The sequence below is a fragment of the Pipistrellus kuhlii genome, unplaced genomic scaffold (assembly GCF_014108245.1).
Source record: "Pipistrellus kuhlii isolate mPipKuh1 unplaced genomic scaffold, mPipKuh1.p scaffold_m20_p_30, whole genome shotgun sequence".
Lineage (NCBI taxonomy): Eukaryota > Metazoa > Chordata > Mammalia > Chiroptera > Vespertilionidae > Pipistrellus > Pipistrellus kuhlii.
In genome coordinates, this window is record NW_023425530.1 from 1972241 (window position 1) to 1994625 (window position 22385).

General features: G+C 57.4%; 1 protein-coding gene across 18 annotated transcripts in view; it reads right to left on the bottom strand.

Annotated features, from left to right (window-relative positions):
- The window catches only part of PTPRS (protein tyrosine phosphatase receptor type S), a 99523-nt gene that overhangs the window by 22652 nt on the left and 54486 nt on the right, over positions 1 to 22385 (bottom strand). For 5 of the 18 annotated variants that reach the window (XR_006743043.1, XM_045589120.1, XM_036459600.2 and 2 more), the window contains 8 exons: positions 21957 to 21968; positions 12570 to 12839; positions 10322 to 10903; positions 9261 to 9394; positions 8684 to 8828; positions 1792 to 2097; positions 553 to 746; positions 399 to 425 (listed from right to left, as the gene is read on the bottom strand). Coding sequence is in view for 17 of the 18 variants with exons in the window: in XM_045589120.1 (XP_045445076.1) it covers positions 399 to 425; positions 553 to 746; positions 1792 to 2097; positions 8684 to 8828; positions 9261 to 9394; positions 10322 to 10903; positions 12570 to 12839; positions 21957 to 21968 (1670 nt within the window). In the remaining variant the exon portion in view is untranslated. The remainder of the gene's footprint in view (positions 1 to 398; positions 426 to 552; positions 747 to 1791; positions 2098 to 8683; positions 8829 to 9260; positions 9395 to 10321; positions 10904 to 12569; positions 12840 to 21956; positions 21969 to 22385) is intronic. The other 13 variants (XM_045589126.1, XM_045589123.1, XM_045589121.1 and 10 more) reach the window with 6 other exon arrangements.

Consider the following 22385-nt stretch of genomic DNA (forward strand, 5'->3'; position numbering starts at 1 on the left):
GTATGTATATGTGTTTGTGTGTGAGAGTGTGTGTGTATGTGTGAGAGTATGTTTGTTTGAGTGTATGTATATGTGTTTGTGTGTGTGAGTGTGTGTGTGAGCGTGAGAGTATGTGTTTGTGTGTGTGAACGTGCGTGAGTGTGTGAGGAGAGAGAGAGCCTGGGATCTAAGTGTCACCAGGCAAGGGGATGACCTGTCGTGTCCACGTCACTCCTCTGGGGTCCCCGCAGGCGCCCGGGCGGCTGTGCCGGTTGCCCGATGCGAAAACAGACCGCTCGCTCCGAAAGGGGAGCTGGGGCCGGGGGAGGAGACCCTTTGACGGGGGCGTGCAGGGCGGCGGCACAGAACACAAGGCAGGACCCGGGCAGGCGCACGCCCGCGGCCAGAGCACTACTCACATATTCGGCCGTGTCATCCGTCTCCCACTGCGCGTGGGAGGAGGCGGCAGGGGAGAGAGGAGGCGGTGAGCAGTGGCGGAGAAGCAGCGAGAGGGCAGGAGCGCGGGGGCACCCCCACCCCCGGACGCCCCCCGGGCCCCGGAGCCCGGCCCACCTGGGCGTCGGCCAGCATGACGTCCTTGATGCGCGGCGGCCCGCGGGCCTCGGCGCCCTCCATGCGCACGTAGTGGACCTGGTAGCCGCGGATCTGGCCGTGCTGCCGGCCGGGCAAGGGCGAGCGCCACAGCACGCGGATGGCCGTGGCGTTGAGCGCCTCCGCCTCCACCTTCCGCGGAGGCGCGCTGGGCACTGGCGGGAGGGGGAGCGGGGGCGAAGGGGAGGGTGGGGGCCGTTACTGGGGGGCCCGGCCTTGCCCCGGGCAGCTGGCCGATCGGGGGGACACGTGGCTGCTGTTCACTGGGTGCCCTCAGCGCAGCCCCCGTGCCCACGGCTGCCCCGGGGCCACCTGACAGGGGGGCACCCCCGCCTCGTTCTGAGACCCACAGGCCCACCCCCATCCTCACAGCCGCCTGCCACATGGGGCTCTTTGCTCTGGGAACCCGAGGCCCAGAGAGTGGATCCCATGGCCCCAGGGTCAGGAAGAGGCAGAGCAGGTCTGCCCCCAGGCAGGGCAGCTGCCCACTGGGCACTGAGCTCTTTCTCACCAGCTCCCAGCTCGGGGTGCCCGTCCCCCCCACACCCCCTGCTCCCGGCACAACGCGGGGCTGCCACCCTGACCTGCCAGGGCTGTAGCTTGGAAAGCAAACCAGGGGCCCCAGGGGCCCCCATCACGGGGGAAGCTCCCGCTGCATTCAGCCCCAGGCCCTCAGCCTCCCTCTCACTTCGCAGCTTAAAACTTTCTGCCTGACACCCGACACCCCGGGATTGGAGCATCGGTACAATCCGTCTCCGTCTCCCCAGCACACAGCCAGCCTGCCCAGGCAGCCGCAGAGCCGGGCTCATCCCAAGAGAAGTCTACACAGTAGGTTTTTGAGGGACCTCAAAAAAAAAAAACCCACAAAAAACCTCAGGGTTTCTGCAAGTGCTACTTGCTGCTTCTGACACTCTGGTCCATGGTTTCTACCACGGGACCGAGTGGCGGGGGAGCCAGCTCACTTCCCAGCCACGAGGCTCCGGGAGCCGATGGCACCCAACGGGCCGGAACGGAGGATCCCAAGCCCAGGAGCCGGGGTTCCTCGGGGAGAGAGCCGGCTGCGCGTCTCCCTCTCCGGAGAGTGGCTTCCGCCTGTCGGCCACCAGCCAGCCGGCTTTCCCGCCGGGAGGCTCCGGCGTGGGTGGGCGGGCGGCGGGCGGGCGGGCGGGGCCGGAGGGTCCGGGCAGGGGTGGTGCTCACCGTCCTCGTCGGTGCGGACGACCACGGGCGAGCTCTCGGGCCCTGGTCCCACCTCGGTGTGAGCGACCGTGGTGATGCGGTACTCCGTCCACTTGTCCAGTGCCTCCAGCAGGATCTGAGTGGTGGTCGGGGGGATGCCGTTCACCTCCTTGGGTTGCGGGTCCTCCGAGCCCAGCGGTCGGTAGCGGACGCTATAGCTCACCAGGGCCCCGTTGTGTGTGTCCGGCGGTGGCGGGCGCCAACTTACCAAAATGGCCGTGGAGCGTGTGCTGACACACTTAACATCTTGAGGGGGGGCAGACGGTTCTATTGGAGGGGGGGAGAACGTGGGGGCGGGGAGGGGAGCGGGACGGGCGGGGGGGAGGGACGGGGAAACAAAAGATGGGAAAGAGAAAATAAAAAAGAAGATGATAACAAACAAAACAGGACCAAAAGCAAAGAGAAGTCGAACCCAAAAGAAGCGGGTGTCAACCAAAGGTGAGATGGGTGGGTGGGAGTGGGGCTGGGAGGGCTGGCCAAGAACACTGCTCTCACTGACGTGGCTCAACCTATCGGACACGTAGTAGGTCTTAGGTAGAGGGCCGCCACGGTCCCCGTGGAGCACACGTGCGTGTGCCAGGCACTGTGATGAGAGGAACAGCCACAGAAGCCCCGCTTACTGGGCTCACACTGTGTCGGGCACCTCGCCAAGTGGAATAGCAATAAAAGCCCCGTGTACCAAGCACCTACTGTGTGCCAGGCATGGTGCCGAGGGCTTCACTGGGTAACAGCAAAATCATCTGTTTACGGTGCCAAGGGCTTCACAGGGTAACAGCAAAAGCATCTGTTTACGGCCTTGGCTGGGTGGCTGGGTTGGTTGGAATGTTGTATACCGAAAGGGTTGTGGGTTTGATGGGTCAGGACACACACCGAGGTTGCAGGTTCGATCCCCAGTCAGGGCGAGTGTGAGAGGCAGCCGACTGGTGCTTCTCTCTCACATCGACCAACCCGCCCCTCCTTCCTCTAAAATCAATAAAAACACATCCATGATGAGGATTTAGAAAAACAACTTATTTACTGAATCCCCATATTATACCAAGCATCATGCCAAGTGCTTCATAGAATAGCAAATGTACTTTAAAAAAATATATTTTTTTTTATTATTTTTTACAGATAGAAAGGGAGAGAGACAGAAAGCCAGAAACATCGATCAGCTGCCTCCTGCACACACCCCACTGGGGATGTGCCCACAACCAAGGTACATGCCCTTGACTGGAATCGAACCCGGGACCCCTGAGTCTGCAGGCCAATGCTCTATCCACTGAGCCAAACCGGTTAAGGCAGTAAATGTACTTAAAAAAAAAAAAAGTTTTTATTTCAGAGAAAGGAAAGAAGAGGGAGAGAGACAGAAACATCAATGATGAGAATCATCGACTGGCTGCCTCTTGCACATCCCCTTCCTGGGGATCCAGCCCACAACCTCCCGTGTGTCAGGCTCTGTGCTGCAGGCGTTATTGGGTAACGGTAATAGTTCCTATGAGCCCTGACCGGGAATCGAACCGTGACCTCCTGGCTCATGGGTCAATGCTAAACCATTTAGCCACACTGGCCAGGCTAAATGTACCTTTTAATCCAACACCTATTATATGCTAGATATTTTGCCAGAGGAAAAACAATAAAAGCCCCATTTTCTGGGCACCTACTATTGCATCAGCCACCATACCAAGAGGAAAAGCAATGAAGTCCCATTTATCAGGTAACTACTATGTGCCAGGGCTTCATGGAATAACAGTAAAATGTTTATTGAACACCTACTGTGCTGCTGGGCACTGTGCTAAAAGATCAGCAAAAACTCCATTTACTGGGTACCTACTGTGTGCCAGGCGCACCACCAGGGATGGTACAACAGTAAACATACTAATTTACTGAACACCTACTATGGGTCAGAGGAACAGCAATAAAGCCCCATTTATTAGACACCAACTGTGTGCTAGGCATCTATGGCGCTAAGAGCTTCATCAGATAACAGTAAATGCATTTATTTACTGAATACCACTGTGTGCCAGGGGATACCACTGCCAGGGAATAGCGATAAATGCCCTATTTATTGAGACGCACAGTGTGGCAGCCACCGTGCCAAGTGGGAAAGCAATGAAAGCCCTGGCCAGTGTGGCTCATTGGTTGGAGTGTCATCCCGGGTTCGGTTCCCAGTCAGGGCGCGTGCGCAGGCTGCAGTTCAATCCTTGGTCAGGGCGCATGTGGGAGGCAACCATCAATGCTTCACTCTCACACCCATGTTTCTCTCTTTCTCCCTTCTCCTTTCCTCTTTCCCTAAAAGCAATAAGAGCAAGTCCTTGAGTGAGAATAATAATAATAATAAAAGACCCATTAGGTAATTACTGTGCGCCAAGCACTATGCCAAGGGCTTCACAGAATGATAGTAAAATACTTATTTACTGAACACCTTCTGTGCGCCAGATACTATGCTAGGTAACACAATAAAAGCCACATTTATTGGGCTAGAGCTTCATAGGATAATATGTGCTTACTATATTAAGCACACCTACTGTGCTGCTGGGCACTGTGCTAAAAGATCAGCAAAAACTCCATTTACTGGGTACCTACTGTGTGCCAGGCGCACCACCAGGGATGGTACAACAGTAAACATACTAATTTACTGAACACCTACTGTATGCCAGGAGAATAATACTGCCAGGGAATAGCAGTAAATGCCCCATTTCCATTTATTTGGTACATACTCTGTGCATGGTGCTAAGTGCTTCATGGGTTAATAGTAAAGGCATCTATTTACTGAACACCTGTTCTACCAGAGATTCTACAGGCTAACTCCATGGCTTACAGCAACCAGGACCGCTGCCTCGGCCTCACTTGAAAATGATGCCAATGTCTTGAGCATCACTGTGTACCAGTTAGCCTGCCAAGGACTATACCAGAGTAATGCAAGTGCCTACTGTGTTGATCCTAAATTCAGAGCTTTATAGAGAACACAGCACATATTTAGCACCTACTATGTGCCAAGGTCTTTATAGATCAGAGTTCTGTTTTGAACCCCTACTGTGCATCTGGCACTACACTAAACATTACAGATCAACAGTAAGTCTTATTTCCTGAGCACCTACAATGGGTGGGGCATCATAATAGTCCTCTAAAGATAAAAATAGCAGTTGCCTTTTATGCAGCACCTACTGTGTGCCAGGCATTGTGCTAGAAGGCTCATTGAAAACCAGTAACAATTCCCTTATATTAAACACTTAGCATGTGCTAGGCACCGTACTAAGGGTCTTATAGCAGATTAATTTCTATAGTTCTCACTTCTTAGGCACCTACTGTGTGCCAAGAACTGCTAATGCAGTAACAGTAGTCCCCCTACATGAAGTATGTCAGCCCTATACTGAGGGCTTTATTGGGTAACGGTAGTAGTTCCCATGTATTAAGCACACCTACTGTGTGCCAGACATGTGCCAAGGGCCTTCTATAAAAATGGTAATAGTTCGTATTGAGCGCTTACTATTTGTACACACAATGCCAAGGGCTTTGCAGATAGTAACTCCATGTTTTGAGCAAAATCTGTGCATCAACACCATGTTAGGCCCTTTCAGACTGACAATGGCTTCCATCTGAGCACCTACGTTTGCCTAGCACCAGGCCTACCTCTTTTAAGAAAAGTTGCCCTACATGGTTTTGCTCAGTGGGTAGAGCGTCCACCTGTGAACTGAAAAGTCCCAGGTTCAATTCTGGTCAAGGGCACATTCCTGTGTTGCAGGCTCAATCCCCTGCAGAGGGTGTGTAGGAGGCAGCCAATCAATGATTTTCTCTTATCATTGATATTTCTCTCTCTCTCTCCCTTCCTCTCTGAAATCAATAAAAATACATTAAAAAAGAAAGCACCACTTATTGAGCAGATTGTATGCCAGACATTGTGTCAAACAAAGGCTTTGCAGAACAGCAGCCTCCATATTTTAAGTACCTACTATGCACTTGGCATGAGGTTAACCTTGTGACAAACTGCTAATACCATCCATCCACCGAATGCCAACTGTATGCCCAACACTGTGACAATCCGTGTTTAGATTTGGAACAGCAGCTGCATATATGAAGCATCTACTGTGTACTAGGCAATGTACTACAGTGACAGTTCCCACATATTGTATTTAGCAACTACTGTGTGTTAAGAGGCTTTATGAAATAACAGTAATAGTCTCCATGGGTTGAGCACCGACAACGGGCCAGGCCCTGTGTTATGGGCATTACTGATACTAAACCTCAAGTTCTAGGCACCTTTCTTGACACGCAGCATCCTAAGTCTCTCATGGACTCAAAATGCGTCCTACGGATCATACCTCATTTAATACTCATGGATCTCCTGGGGAGCCAGATCTATCGCCCCGATAGCCCCATGCTACAGATGGGGAAAGCAGGTTCAAAACACGGCTGCTTGGTTTTCTATTATCCCTGACTGAGTACCTACTGTGTACACAGCCAGGCCCCCACCCATGCTGCTGCTTTTTATAGATCACCCTCCATTTTGCAGAAGAAAAAACTGAGACCAGGAAATGGCAAGTTGCCTGCCCAAGGGCACGTGGCAAAGATCTGAACCTGGGCTCAGCTGTTCTCCACGGACTCTCTCAGTGTAAGGCTGCGAAGACTGACCTCAGCCTGTACCTACTCTCAGCTCAGGCCAGTGGAGGGTGGCTGGAGCCACACCCCCTCAGCTGGAGGGATCCCCCAAAAGTCACTGGCCTTGCACCGAGCACCTTCCCCATCCTCCAGCCTCCCTGCTCACTGGACATGTGTTTATGGAGTGTCTATGACAGGCACACCCCGTGCTCGGCCCGGGGTCCGGAGATGAATCGGAAGCCCCATCTTCAAAGCAATCGGGGACTCTAGACACTTGGGGTCCCCTCCCCCATTTCTTGACCAGCCTCCCCAACCAAAAATGCCCAAGGGAATCAGGCAAGAGCGGGGGGGGAAAAAAAATAACCACTCAAGGAATGTGCCGGAAGGAATGGATTCACTGAGAAAGGGGGAGGAAAAATAAAACCAAAACCATAATAAAAAATACAAAACAACGGTGGTCGTGAGGGTGATGGTGATAATGAGGAAAACCATAATAAAAGAAGGACGCCTTCCAGAGCACTCCCAGTCTGGTTACCTACCTTCCACTCTTCAACTGCTAACCTACAAGACTTTCTTACGAGGGAGGGAATGGCGGGTGCCGAGCTACCAGGCGAGACCCGGCTCTGCGTGGGTCTCCGGACGCGAGTGGGCCCACAGCCCAGCTCTGGCCCCCGTGTGGCCGCGGCAGCTCCGGACGGCGCCGATGAGGCGGGCGGGCGGGCGGGACGGTGTCTGGGGAGACCCACGGCCTCCACCTACCCTGGAGTTCCGCCTAAGCAGCCCGCAGCCCCTGGGACACGCCTGGCCCTGCGTCTCGGCTGTCGTTCTCTCAGGCCCCACCCGTCTCGGGGAGAGAGGTGGAGTCCCTTCTCCCCCGTCCCCGGTCCCCTGTCCTGGGCCGCCCCCGAGGTCCGCATGGCTGGGCCAAAGCCGCTCTGTGACCACCCTGGAGGCCGCCTCCTTCACAATCCGGCCCAACCTGCAGCGTCTTGGGAGGGGGCGGGTGTGGACAGAAACGCAAACACGGGACTCGGGGCGTCATAAAGACAGAAACAACGGATGCCTTTGACACTGTGCGAGGCAGGTAGCGAAAAGCAGCAAGATTTCCCAGCAGCGTGCTGCTTGGCTGCGGGGTGGACGGGCTGGGGGGCAGGGGGTGAATTCGGGCTCTGGACTGTCCGTGCAGCCCAGAGCGGCTGGGCGGGGGGAGCACGCAGGGTGGGCCGTCTTTGTGAACCTGCTTGAGACCAGCGCGTACTCACCTTCTCGGCACCCTGGCCGGTCTCTCACGTGGCCGCCCGAGCCACAGGACACCCTCACTGAGCGCCGTACGCACACACACGCCCGACGCCGCGACCTGCGGCCGCTCTGCTCGGCTCAGCTCGGCGCGGAGGGTGGGGGAGGAAGGCTGTGTGTGGGGGGGGGGAGCGTGCATCTCCGAGGCCTCTGATCCCAGCGGCCCACACCCCGGCCCCGAGGTGCTGTCATTCTGGACTGACTTGCCCGGGTGCACACACCTGGGCGGCTGGAACATCAGAGCAGTGAGGCTGCGTCCAGCAGGGGCCTGGGCGGCTAACGCGACTGACTGAGACGCGGGAGGGGAGGAGGCCTCCATGCAGGAGGCGGAGGCTGCGGCGCAGGCCACGCCAAGCCCCGCTGAGCAGAGAGGAGAGAGCAGAGGAGAGAGAGGGAGGCAGGGGCGCAGCAGGAGGCGCGTGGCGGTCCTGGGTTCGGAGGAGGCGGGGAGGGCGGTGCCGGGGGCCACGGCTGGCCCGGAGCCGGCTCCCAGCTGCAGGGTCCTGGCCAGAAGGGAACTCGCTTGAGACAGGAAGGCCGGGCGGGCACAGCAGCGAACGCCGGGAATCTGAGAGCCCTGAGGCGGGCCCTGTGCTATCCCTGGCTCTGGCTCCCACCCCTGTCCTCGGTCATGGAGACCCCATGGAGACCCCGTGTTGGGGGAAGGGCCACCGGGGTGCGAGCTGTTACAGCCACATGCACCCCTCTCGTTAGCCCCAGATCAGGGAGAGGAAAGGAAAGAGGTGCCCGCAGCAACTCTTCCTGAACGAAGGGCAGAACCCCGAGACACAGCCACCGGAGCCCGTAGGACCCCCCGCCCTGGCGGGGAGCTGGAGGGCAGCGCCCGTGGACACGCCGGAGGCTGAGGAGCCCCCCGCCCTACAGCAGGCTGCTCCGGGGTGAGTGCACAGGGGCCGTCTGCGCCGGCCGCCGGCCGAGGTCCCCCCCGGAGACGGGCGCGGGTCTGCGAGACACCTACTGGACTGCAGCGTGCGCTGCCGCACCACCGAGGTGAAGGCGCCCAGGCCCTGTGCGGAGCGCGCCGCCAGGCGGAAGGCGTACTCCGTGTTGGGCTTGAGGTCGTCCACCACGAACACCGTGGCCGGGCCGAAGGTCCTCCCGACCTGGGAGCGGGGCCGGGGCCGGGGCCGGGCGGGGGGAGACACACAGGAGAAATGGAGACAGAGAGAGACACGGAGAGTCAGACAGAGAAATGCCAACAGAGACATCGACGGGCACACACGGAGAAGCAGAGAGGGGAACAGACGTAACAGACAGAAACACAGACAGACAGAAGGAGGGACGTGGAGGGGCACAGAGACGGGAGACACGGGAGAGGAGAGGGAGACAAGGGGGCCGGGGGGAGGGGGACGAGGCAGAGACATGGAGATGGAGAAGCAGAAAGGAGAGCGGAGGGAAAAGGAGCGACGTGGGTGGGGGGTGGGGGTGGGGGCAAAGAGCAGAAGGAGAGAGACACCGGACGTCAGGGGCCCGGGAGGCAGTGCCAGCAGGCGGGGCCCGTGCGCGCCCTCCGCCTCCCCCCGCGGCCCGGGTACCTCTCTGCCGTGCTCGCCTTCCCGGAACAGGAGCTCGTACTGGACGACGCTCTCCTGCCGGGGGGGGCTCCACGAGAGGCCGATGCTCGTCTCGGACTTGGCCTCGGCCCGGAAGTTCATGGGCTGGCCGGGCACTGGGGGGGCAGAGGAACCGAGATGGGGGAGGCCGGGGAGGGGTCCACCCCGGGGCCCCAGCCGGCCGGGAACCCGCCTGCCCCTGGAGTCCCGGGGAGCTCGGCTGCTGGTCTCCGAAGGCTTCCCGAAGGTCCTCCCACTGCTCTCCCCGCTCCCGTGTCCCCAGGGGAGCCCCCACGGCCCTCCTGCTGTCAGCTGTCCGCCTCCACTCTCCCGCCCTCTCTGCGTCCAATGGGAAAGCATTTACAAACCCCCTTTTCCAATCGCCCCCGCCTTCCCCGCCCCCCAGGTTAAGGGACAGAGAAGGTGGTGGGGACGCTCTTTGGAACCTGCAGCTCCATCCCCTCCTCTCTGGGGGGCGGTCCCAGCCCTCCCGTCCCTTCGCGTGGGCTGCCTCGGTCTTCCTGGAGTTGGGGTTCAGAGAGCCCGAGCCCGCGAGGAGAGGACGAGAAACCGGCAGAGAGCTGGGGTCCCCCACACCTAGATGGCCCCCCGCCCCCTGCCCCCCCAGGTCCTTCCGTCCGAGAGGCCGGAGCCCAGCCCACTGCCGTGGGGTCATTTCGAGAGGCAGCGCTCCAGCGGGAGCAGGGGACTCCGACGCCCGCGGCCCGGCCACGAGGAGCAGCTGGACACGGACGGCCCCTTTGCTCAGGTGCAGCCGTGGGAGCCACCGGGGCGTCTGACCGCAGCCCCGCGGGCTGGCCAAACCGGACTTCCCGAGGGAAGCCAGAACTCCGGGCTTCCTGGGACAACCTCCTGCTCTGAAACGCCGGCACGAAGGTGTTGTAAAGCGCCGTGTGGCGCAAACACACCGCTCCGGGGCGTCTCGGCGAGACCGGCCAGCTGCCTGTCTGCCCCGCTGCCTCCCCCTCTGCCGGGGACCCCCCTCTCCCGGCCGGAAGCCACGCTGCCCGCAGGCACCTCACCTCCCTGCTGCGTCTTGACCTGGATGGGGTCGGAGAGGGGCCCGTCGCCCACGGAGGTGAAGGCCAGCACGCGCACAGTGTAGGTCTCGTCCTCCAGCAGGCTGCCCACCGTGGTCAGCAGGCTGTCGTCCACGTTGTGCTTCTGCCAGTTGCCCACCGGGTGCTCGGGCTCCATGGTGTAGTAGATGCGGTAGCCGCGGATCAGCCCGTTGGGCTCCACGGGCTCCTCCCACTGGATGATCATGGTGGTGGCGCTCAGCATGCGGGCCTGCACGTTGCGCGGGGCGCTGGCCGGGGCCTGCTCGCCCGTGCGGGTGACCACCGCCTCGCTGGGCGGGCCCTGGCCGATGGAGTTGACGGCCGACACCCAGATCTCGTACTCGGAGTTGGGGCTCAGGCCCCCGATGCTGTAGCGCGTGGTGGTGATGTCCTCTTTGATCTGGTACGGCCCGTCCTGGCTCTTGGATTTGTACTCGATGACGTAGTAGGACACGGGGTCCGGGTTCCCCGAGTCCCATGTGATGGTGATGCTCGTGGCCGTGTTCTCGGTCACCACCGGCGTCCCGGGGGCTCTGGGGAGAGCTGCGGGCGGGGCGCCTGGTCACGTCGTGGGCCCGGGAAGCCGTGTGACTCCCGGCCGCACAACGGCTCTGAGCCTCGGCTCCCTTGGCAGTGACATCGGGCCTGAGGACCCCTATCCCATCGCCTACCGCGGGGTCAGCAAGCGCCGGTCCAAAACCTGCTCTCGCAAATACCGTTTTATTGGAGCAGCACTTACTTATGGCCAATGGCCACCATTCCACGGTGATGGGAGAAACGAGTGGCTGCAGCGGAGGCTACATGGCCCATAAGGCTGAAACCACTTCCTTTAAACCAATATTTGCTGTTTTAAGAAAAGTATTTACGTTGGAAGGAAACACAGCTCTCTCTCTGGTTCACTCTGCTCAGCCACAGGGCCCTCCTGTCTGTTCCCATTCACACTTGCTGTCCCAGGACCGGGAATGCCCCGATGGCCACATGGCCAGCTCCTTCTAAAACCATTCCTTAAGCCCTCACTCACCACCCAGGCTAGAAGCTACCTTGCCCGGTTCCTGTCACCACACAGGTCATCTCATTTCCACATGTGTCTGTCCACCCCACCAGTGGGGTCAGAGTATTGTTTACAACTGTGTCTCAGCACCTGGATAATCGTGGCTCTCTCCACACTGGCCTCAGGAAGCATTCGCCAAGAGTTTAATTCCTCGGCAAAATGACCAACAAACCAGCTGACCTAGGGCTCATTAAATTTTTCCTGCAAAAGCTCAGACGGTAAATACTTTTAGCTTTGCAGGCCTTTGTTGAGACTAAGTTCTGCTTTTGTAGCCAGAGAGCTTCCATAGACAAGGCATGAACAAAATGGGGGGGTGCCAATAAAACTTTATTTATGAAAAACAAGTGGAGGGCCAGATTCAGCCTGAGGGCTGCAGTTTGCTGGCCCCTGTTCTAAAGTTAGAAAAAAAAATATTTGTGGGTACCTTCCTCCGAATCTCACCACAAACTTGAGACCTAGGGAGAATCTGCCATCCTCACACCTTGCCCTCCCGATCTCTCTGAGGCTTTGCATAAGCTATTCCTTTTTTTTCTTTTTCTTTTTTTAATATATTTTATTGATTTTTCACAGAGAGGAGGAGAGAGGGATAGAGAGCTAGAAATGTCGATGAGAGAAAAACATCGACCAGCTGCCTCTTGCACACCCCCTACCAGGGATGTGCCCACAACCAATGTACATGCCCTTGACTGGAATCGAACCTGGGACCTTTCAGTCCGCAGACCGATGCTCTATCACAGAGCCAAACTGGTTTCGGCAGCTATTCCTTTTCTTAAAACGATGCTCCTTCTCCTTTGGCTTATTCCCTTTCAAGTGAAAGTCATTCCCTGACCTCACATTCCTGGGACACGGGGCCTTTCCTCTGGGGGTGTGAATGGGGCTTTGTGGCCCCATCACAGCCCTCACCAGCCTGTGTCACAGCTACGTGGCTACACAGGTGTTTCCCGCTTAGGACTGCGAGGTGCAGAGCCAGACCACGCCTCCTTCCACGGGGCAGGCCCAGAATCACGCACAAGCAATAGCCGTGTGACCACGGAACTCTCCCCTTCAAGGCCACGAACGTCAGAAGCCAAAACGCAGAGGTGTTCCGCCTGGACCCCTCCTCCTGCACCAGGATCAGGGTGCCATCTGCTCCCCTCTCCCCCCAAGTCCCCTGCTTACATTTCACCGTGATCTGGGCCACAGCCTCGATGACGCCCAGGCTGGACATGGCGACGCAGGTGTAGTTGGCAGAGTCCTTGACATCGGTGAGCTCCAGCACGTTCCGGCCCACGGGCATGTCATCTTCAGGGGTCAGGTCCTCCGCCCCCTGCATCCACTTGACGTAGGGCATGGGCGAGCCCACGGCTACGCAGGTGATGTTCACGTTGCCCCCTGGCATGATCTCGTGGCTCATGGGCAAGATGGAGAACCGAGGAGCCACGCGGCGGACTGGGGCGGCAGGAGGGAGATGCGTGGGGTTGGGTGTTGGGGGGGGGGCAGACAGAATGCAGAGGGGAAAAGCAAGAAAAGCAAGAAGAAAGATAGAAAGGAAGGAAGGAAAGAAAGAAAAAAAAAGGGGGGGGGGGAAAGTGGAAAACAATTTAAATATAAACAGGGCTGTTTCCTTTCCCCCAGTTGAATTTTTTTAAAAATTCCAAATGAAAAGAAAACAAAGAAACCAAATAAAAAAGAACCAAATTCCAACACAAAGAAACCAAAAACTTCAAAGGAAGGTACTCCACAAACAATAGAGATAAATCGATATATAATCAGAGACATGAAGCATTATTCCATAGCAACAGGGTTTCAGAGACCAGAGGGGACTGGTCACAGCACAGTTACGAACACAAAAATTTATCAGCTGTTTCTCATCTTTGATGACAGAGGTGGCTGCAGGGGGCTGCCCCTCCACTCGCTCTCTTAAGCGGGGAGCTTCGGAGGGTCCTGGCTGCATGTGGGGGGCTCTGGGGAGGACAGGATGAAGGGGGGGTCAGGGGGAGAGTTGGAACCAGGCGGCACGGGGGCCGGGAATCTCAGGCCCCCCCCCTCCCCTGGGTGACAAGGGCCCCGCCCACTTCCCCGGGGGCCCTCCAGGAAAAGATGAGAAACTCTAATGAAATTTTTGTGGTTTTTGGGTATAGAAACCCTTCTAAAAGCTTCTGTCGGATCTCACAAGTTTCCATTGATAAATGCAGCTCTCAGAGTCACAAACAGCATGCAAAAGAGATTGGTTGAGAGAAGGAGATAGAGAGAGAGAGAGAGAGGGAAAAGAGAAGAGAAAAAGAGAGAGAGGCAGGAAGAGGAACGGAGAGAGAGCTAATGCATGGGAGAGGCCTGGATCTCGGGGGCCTTAGTGCATACACTCATGTGGGTTCCAGAGAGCAGAGACAGGGGAGGCGAGAGAGAGAGAGAGAGAGAGAGAGAGAGAGAGAGAGAGAGAGAGGGAGAGAGAACACAGGGAGAGGGACAGAGAGAGGGAGGGAGAGACAGAGAGAGGAGCAGGAGGGAGGGGGCCCACTTCAGTGCTGCATGTTAATTCTAGCGGATGTGACCCAATGTGACACGCCACATTGTCACATCACAGCCCTGGCAGAGTACAACAACAACGATAATAATAATAATAATATAATAAACGTGGGGGCATGAACTTGAACGCTGAGAAAAAACAGGGACATGTTCTGTGCGTTTCTGAGCGGGGAAGCGGATGCAGCCTTCGGTCCCCATCTCGCAGACCACGAAGGCAGCAGGACGTGTTTCGGGGGCTCCGTTTTCAGAAGTTGGATGGGTTTCTGAGCTGGGGTGTGGGAGGAGGAAGGGGTTCATGCTCACGGGCACCTGAACTTCCAAATGGCTTGCTGCCCCTTGGGGAGGCGTACGCCCGGTAAATCCTTCCAGCCAGAAAGAGCTCACCCCTGGCTGTGGCCTGGGGCCTCGGAGGCCACGTGGGCAGGTCCCCAGCCTGGGGAGGGGCCCAGGAGCCTCGTCTCTAACTGTGAGGAGGGCCCCATGACTGCCAGCGTTCCAGCCTGCCTCTCATTTCCCCGTGGTGAAGGGGCACAGCTGCCCCCTAAGAGGGTGCTGGCTGGTAGGGGGTGTCGCCTGCTCTACAGAGGAGGGGGCTGTAGGGGGTAAAGAGAGGCAGCCTGGTTCCTTCTCTGCAGCCTGGGTTCCTAGCGGAAACCCCAACCCCTGTTTTCTGAACCCCTGAATGGAGGCAGAGAGAAGGGGAGAGCTCCTTGGGGGGAGGGAGGAAGGAGGGCCAAGATGCTGACAACCCTTCGGAAAAGGAAGCCCCACGAAAAGTCCAGAGTCACACTGGAGACAGGATGGAGGACGGGGAAGGCATCCCCCGAGGGGAGGAGCGGGGGCAGGGCAGGGAGGGGAGACAGAGGGGCCATGCTGACAGACAGACAGACCGGGGTGTGATGGGTGGGGCTCTGAGATGGGGGGCAGCTCTCTGGCAGGGCTGGGCGGAGGGTGACGGGAGTTGGAAGAAGAGAATGGGGTCCGGCCAGCCAGCGGACGTGGTCCAGGCCAGCCACCGCCACCAGCATCCACAGCGAGGCATACGAGTGGGATGCCCGATGCTGCGTTGTCATGGAAACGGAACACGATGGGGGATGAGCGCGGGGAGCTAATTAATCAAGGACAGAAAACAGCATCGACGTCCAAACCAGGAGAAACTAATGAAGAAACAAAGCGGGGGGGAGAAAAAAGGGAAAAATCCAAAACACCAACCAAACAAAAGAAATTCTTCCAAAACAGAACACCCAAAAGCAAGGAGAAAAACAACAACAACAACATGGAATGGGTGTGGGGCTGAAAATCGGGGTCTGAAAGGAGGAGGGCTGTGGCTTCCCGGGGAGGGGCCCCCCACCCCTGGCAGAACACAGGGTCTGGCCCCCCTGCCCACACCGAGCGCCTCAGGGCCACGAGGCGACACCTCACCGAGAAAGAACCTTCGGGGCAAACCAGCCAGGCCCCACGGGGTCCCCTCTACAAAACCCCTCTCGGCCACCTCTTGGTTAGGACCAGACATCCTGGCACAGAAAGACCCACCCTCGAGGTCCCTGGGGGCCGAGCTGGGGGCCCTGCGGGGGCGGCAGAGCCCTGTGGCCTGGGGAAGGCCCCTCAGCCTCCCGGAGCCTCCGTGTCCCCACCTGTGCCCTCCTGAGGCCACTGGGCGGCCCGGGGCCGTGCCAAGGACAGAGCTCGGCCGAGCGCAGGATGAGGACCGTCTCCTGCTGGGCTCCAGGGCTGTGGGGAGACCAACCCGATTCTCTCCTCTGGGAGAGTCTGGGGATGGATTGGAATGAAAGCATTTGAAAAAGGAAACAGTAAGACTTTCTACTGAATCCCTATCTCGCTGGATCCCAACCACACTGCAAGGCCGATGTTCTGATGCCGGCTGTGGAGGAGGGCGTGGCGGCTCGGAGAGGGGCCGGGGCTAAGCTGGGAGACACCAGGGAAGTGGCCGGCTGGAGGTCAAAGCCAGGCATGCCGGCCCCTGCCTCGGAGACGGCGAGCCTTCTCTCCTGTGCCCGTGGGAGGGAGCAGGGTCACAGCCGGGGTCCCTTCTTGGCACTCGGCTCTTTGAGCCTTGTATGTACCCACTGAGGACACCACAGAGGGCAAAAACACCCGTCCCCTACGCACAGCTGTCCACGGGGTGGTGCCCAGCGACCACCCATTGGATAATAACCAACAGCCATCGTAACAAGCGCCCAGCGCCCTCAGCAAAAGGCTTACCGTACTGAAAGGGATTGCCGGGACATCAAAGGGCGCTAAGCGCTAGCTTTAGAATTTAAAGATTAAGCGAGAGCCCCATTTATCCCTCGGTAAGGCTCAGCATCCTGCCCCAAAAAGAAACTGTTCACATCGGATCTTAAAATACCTCCCCTCATGCCCAGCTGGTGTGGCGCAGTGGTTGAGCATCCACCTATGTGCCAGGACAGGGTTCGATTCCCGGTCGGGGCACCTGCGTGGGTGGCAGGCTGGATCCCCAGTGGGGGGCATGCAGGAGGCAGCCAATCAATGATTCTCTCTCAGCACTGATGCTTCTCTCTCTCTCTCCCTGTCCCCTTCCTCTCTGAAATCAATTAAAAAAAAATTTTTTTTTTTTAAATAAATCTTCCCTCAGGAAGTATCACCATTTGGAAAGTACCTTTCTTCCAGATAAGGCATACCTCTTGAATATGCAAAAGCCTTGCTGGGGGAGGCTGTTCACTGTACGTCAGCTCAGTGTGGGAGGGCATTTATCAACCACAGTGATTATAGGGCCCAGAATCCCCAACATGGCCGGCAGCCATCGGTTAGAGGGACCTGCCAATAGCGGTAAAACCTGACGCCCAAGACACTTTGCCCACTTGCTTTCTCAACACCCCATCCTCTCCCGAGGGCGGGCCGAGGGAAGAGGGCTGGTTTGCCACGAGTTCGGGGAGGACTCTGCCATTCGGCACCGGGTTCCTCCCAGCTGGCCAGGCCGGGCGGCTGACCCTGTGCTCTGCCCCGTTTGGTGCTGACACCCACCCGCGTCATCTCTCCACCCCGGGCTGCGAGACTGAGGTGCGGGCGAGAAAGTCAGGTGGGCGCGGAGCCCTCGGGACAGGGTGGCCCCGCGGGACCCCCGCCCCCAATTACCGACCTGAATGGAGGGTCCAGGCGGGTTATAAGGGGACCACACCAGCCTTGGTCCTCAGCACGCTCCAGCTGGCTCTCGTTTCCAGCTCTTCTCATCACCGAGTAGCCGGGGGTCCCAGCGGGGGGGACCCGCGTGGGTGAGGGGTCGGGAAGGTGGGCGGTGGGGGTGGGGGGGTGGCGGGTTCGGGAGGGGGTGGGTCGCTTCAAACCCCGATTCACATGGAAAAACAACTCAAAAACCATCAAAGCAACCGGGAGACGACCCCTCCCCCAAGCAGGAAGAGGCAGAAACTCAAAAACCAAAAGTGGGGTTCAGGGGAGGGAAGGGTGGGGGAGAGGGGGAGGGGAAAACTCAAAAGTGAGGTGATCTGGTTGAAGCACTAGGTAGGGCACTCGACAGTGTCAGACATCCCAATGGTTCAGCAAGCCGCAGCTCCGAGGGGGCGGGGTGGGGCTCTGCCGGGCATTTTGGGGTGCGAGAAGCTCCTGGGTGCTCCTCTGGACCCCAAAATGAGGATGAGGGCGGGGAGGGCAGGGGAGAGATGCCAAAAGTTCTGCAGCCTCCAGGCGCTGAAGCTTAGATTACACCTGTCAGGGGAAGGGGGGCTCCGAGGCCTGATTTCAAATCCCGCTCCTCAGCCCCTGCATTGAACCTCGGCCTGTAGCCCAGGGAGGGTGGGTACCGCCTGCCCTAGGCCCCTCCTCCCCAACTCCCCACCCTCCTGCCTCTCTCCTCCCTCCACCAGCTCCCTCCGCCACCAGGCAGCATGCGAGGCCTGGAGGGACCTGGCTGGACCCGTGGCCCACGGGCTGACCAGCGAGCGGCCTTGGCAAGCTGGCATTTTGAGCTGGACATTATTTCGCTGCACTATAGATTTTTTCTATTGGTGTCCATTCTTTGATACCCTCTCTCTCCCCATGTCTTTTTTTTTTTTTTTTTTTTTTTTTTTGCTGTGTTCTAGCAGAACATGAGATGAGATCTGGCCAATCGGCGGGCTCCCTGGCCCCTCGGCTGCAGCCGGGACGCGGGCTTTCCAGGTGACGAGGTGTAATCTAATGTTCCCCTCACCCCCACCAGAAACAGAGGAAACAGCGATGCAGAGAGTGTGAGGCAGGCAGCAGGCGAGAGGGGTCTAGAGCTCAGTGTTCCTGCAGAGCGCCCCCCTCCCCCCCTCCCTCCCGCCGCCCGCCAAGCCCACCCTGGAGCCCCCTCTCTCCTAGGGATAGGGTGGGATGAGAGAAGGGCTGATGGGCCATCGCCTACCCCCGGGGGCAGCGTGGCTGGGTATAATCGGCTGAACTGGGGAGCTGGCCCACGGTCCCCCATGGAAGTCTTTCTGGAGATAAAGGAGGGGAGAGGGGTTCCAGGCCCGATATCTTCAACTACTTCCTGTTTGGGGGGGCCGAGAGGTAAGGGGAGCACTTAGAGGTCATGTCCACTAATTATACGGCTGGAGTGCCAGAGATTTAATTTTAAAAACGATCTGTCCTATGAAATTGTACACTGGGAGTCGGTATGAAAAGACCGGGGGACAAGTCTCAAAGGAAAGGTTCTGGAGAACCCCTCGGAACTGGGCGGTCTAGATCTCCCTCTGGTGATGGGCATCGAGTCCCAGGCTCTCAGCTCGGCATTTGGGAGTGACGCCAGCCCCATGTGGCCTCCTCCAAAACCCTCACGGTAAGTCCCTGGACAGCTACTCCCCATGTCTCCAGCGGCTCCGAGCCCTCCCTGCGTGTCTGTCCCCACCACGAAGGCGTGCGGCACACCATTTACTGGGTCCTGGGCACCGTGGTTCAGGGATGCTCCTTGCTAGACCAAGCAGGAATGACACTGTCTTGGGCCACTAATTCATCCCTTAACGGCTTACCATTTTAAACACAAAAAACACGGCTTTAACAGCCGGGAGAGTGTATAATCTGGTCATCGTCCCAACTTGTCAAAAGCCGCGGCTGCACCTCCCCAGGGGGGTTATGGGAGCGCGGTTGCCCGCGGCATTACCACACGGGCTTGGTTTTGACTCTGGTCCTTTGGATCTCAGAGATGATGGTCAGGGGAAGGGCACGTCTGAATAGCCCACCCCCTAAACAACCCGGGACATCAGCAAAGCTCGAGACTGTGAATTGGAAAAAAAGAGTGAGATTTGGGAATTCTTTGCAATGAACTCCCAGGGCTGGCTGCTCTGGCAGCAATGTCAATGCTTGTCGCTTCCAGGGCAGAGCGACCGTGCCCGGTGGCCCGTATCTCGGGGGGGGGGGGGGGGGGGCTGGCTCCTACCTGCTAGGGAGCCTAGCACCCAAATGGGGCCTTTCTTTGCCTCCTTCTGACACCGTGGCCACAGAACTGCCTGGGCCCCGGGGGAATGGCAGGGCACAAGAGGAGAGACGTGGCTCCGGGGGGGCCACTGGCCTCACGGGGGTGGGTTCGGAGCCAGGAGAAAATGAGATCATGGAATGGCCTCCGAAAAGCACTAGCAAAACGTGAGATCTGAGCACACGAATAAGCGTCTGCCCTGGTTTTCCAAGCACCTTCCCATCAGCCACATTTCCCGCCAGGGGATCTTGGGAGGTATGTAACGGGGAAACCGAGGTCCCCAAACAAGGCCAGTGCCGAGTCCAGATCGTCTGCTTGAAGTCTTGCCTTCCCTGTCCTACCACAATCCCACCGGCCATGTCTGTTGTGCCATGGACGACACAGGGCCCATGAGGAGCGTTCGCTAGCTTGATGGAATCCCCCCAGCACCCCTGTGAGTGAGACATCCTAACGACCCTTACTGGTCGTTATGGTGACTGCCAAAGCCACACAGCCAAGAAGCAGAGGCAGGGTTTGAACCCTGGTCTGCTGGAGCACAGAGTCTGCGCTCTCACCACTGGGAACACTGCCCCCAAAGTCCAAGTGGTCTTCAGAGGCCCTCAGCTGCAATTCACTGGGGCATGATTTTGGCAGAGGGGCTGGGAGACCCCTCTCTTCCATCTTTTGGAACTTCCTTGAGGGTCAGCCTGATGCTCTCACAGTGGATTAAAAAAGACAAGAGAAACACCTCTCTCTTTTTTGCATCCAAACTCCTCTTGCCAACCTGGCCCTACGCTTCATAACTGGGAGTTACGTAAAGGGACAAGAGGGGGAAGAGGTGACCCCAAAGAGGATGCCTCTGCCCTGGGTGATCCTCTCTGCTGGGTAGAGGCTGGGGGCTGGAGATGAGAAATCTCAGTGGGAATTACTGGAGACTGGTGTGGGGGTTGGCGTGGGACTCTCGAGGGCTTGCCATTAATTCGAGGGAGGGAGCAAATGATGGGAGCATGCACCTCTGAAGGTCTGTGAGAGTGAGAGAGAGACAGAGAGAAAGAGAGTCGACAGAGAGAAAGGCAGAGAGAATCGGGGAGGCAGAGAGAGGGGCGGAGAGGCTGTGTCCAAAGTTCCCTTGGGTTTTCTCCAGAATTCCACAGCTGTGGTGCTCAGGGACTCAGAAAGTGGCCGTGCCGTATTTCTGGACAAAAGACACCTGTGACTAGGCCCCGAGCCTGCGAGGCGGTGGGGGAATCGGCCGATGCTGCCGGGAGGCGGAGGCGTGGCGCGCAAGGCCAGGATCGCTGGCGAGGGACTTCCAGTCCGCCAGGCCACGCCTTCTGCCGGGCGGCTCCGTGTCTGTGCCCAGCCAGGCCCCACAGTCACACACCAGCTGCCGTTTCGAATGCTGTCAAGCATGCATCCTTTTGGGAGGAGGGTCCGGCTTACGGTACCCACTTCCCACGTATGGACTTGTCACTATATTGAACAAGAATTCAAAATGCCGACAGCCCATTCGGCTGTACTTCAAATGCCTGTGTTTTTTTTGGGGGGGGCTGTTTGGGAGAGTGGGAGGGAGGTGGTCTCATGCTGAGGCAGAGGATGGGAACCTGCCTGCTAAGGCCCCTTCCCTCTGGCAAGGCTGAGGTGCCAGATCTGGGGAAAAGGGGGCCGGCTGGGGAGAGTCAGGCCAACTGATGGCACCCCCCCAGCTGACGCCCACCTCCCGTCCCCTGTCTATGCCCTGCCCACCTGGAACCCGGCGGCCACTTTCTGCCCAGCATCCCAGCTGCGGGACTTCCGCCCTCCCAGATGGTAGTTGGGACAGGAACACTGGCTTTTTAAGTCACAATGCGTTTGGAGAACAACCACAGAACAGCTCAGCCCAAGAAACCGAAATCAAACAGCACAGAAACACAAGACAGAACCAAAGACAAAATGCTTTGGAGGAGGAGGGGGGCCGGGGGAAAGGGATGGGAGGGGGGGAAAAATAACGAACTGATCGGTTTCTCCCCCTCCCCCCCAAAATGAAACAGAACGAAACCAAAAATACCTCATAATTAAATAAAAAGGAATCAAGGAAGAAAAATGAAGAAAACCAAAAAAGGAACAAAAAAAGAAAAACAAAAAAAACGGAACGGAAGACGAGAAACACTCCAACAGAAGGCGTTGGGAATTCACCAAACCGAACCGACAAGAGTGGCATGCAGAGAAATTTTTACATTCTCCCAGCATGCATCAGGCCCAAGTTACCATGACGACGAGGAGTGCAAAAAACTTAGCAACAACATTACCAACAGGATGCATAGAGGCGACCACAATGCAAGCATCGCATGTGTGCGGCCTGCCCTAGGCCGGGCTGGGCGCGGCTGAGATTTTCGTGTCTTTCTGGATTTTTGCTCACGCTTGGCGGCTTTTTGTTTTGTTTGCTTTGCACTTATTATTCGTATTCTGTTCTTTTTTTTTTTTTTTTTTTTTTTTAGTTCATTTATCATTTTCCACGTGCGTGCCTGTGTGTGTCCATGTGCGTGTCTGTGTGTATTTCGTGTATGTGTGTGTGTGTTGTGTGTGTGTGTGTGTGTGTCACTTTCAGAATGTAAAAATGTGGGTAAAGAAAGTAAAAAAGAAAAAAACACACCAACCTTCTCGAAGCTCTGAGGGATGTAAAGGGGGTTTGATGCAGAACACAATGACATGGGGAGGAGAGAAAAAATAGGGGAGATACAGAGAGTAAAAAGAGGACTTCCCAAGGCTAAAAGCTGCAATCGTTTGTTGTTTTCTTTTCTTTAAACCAGAAAATAAAAATAAAATTAAAAAATAAAAAAGAACAGCAATGACCTTTTTTCCCTGTCCTCCTCTCCTTCCTTGACAAACACAATCTATATTTGCCTTCCACAGTTCTTTTTTAAGTTCAAGTTATGGAGCATTTGAGACCCAGGCAAAGATTTGGAGGGCTGGATACCCCCCAAAGGAAGGAGGCACAAGCCGGGGACCCCACCTTTGGGGGGCTGAGGACACGAAGGCCCCTCGTCCTTGTCACAGCCTGGCTCGAGGCCCGCCCCCACCCTGCT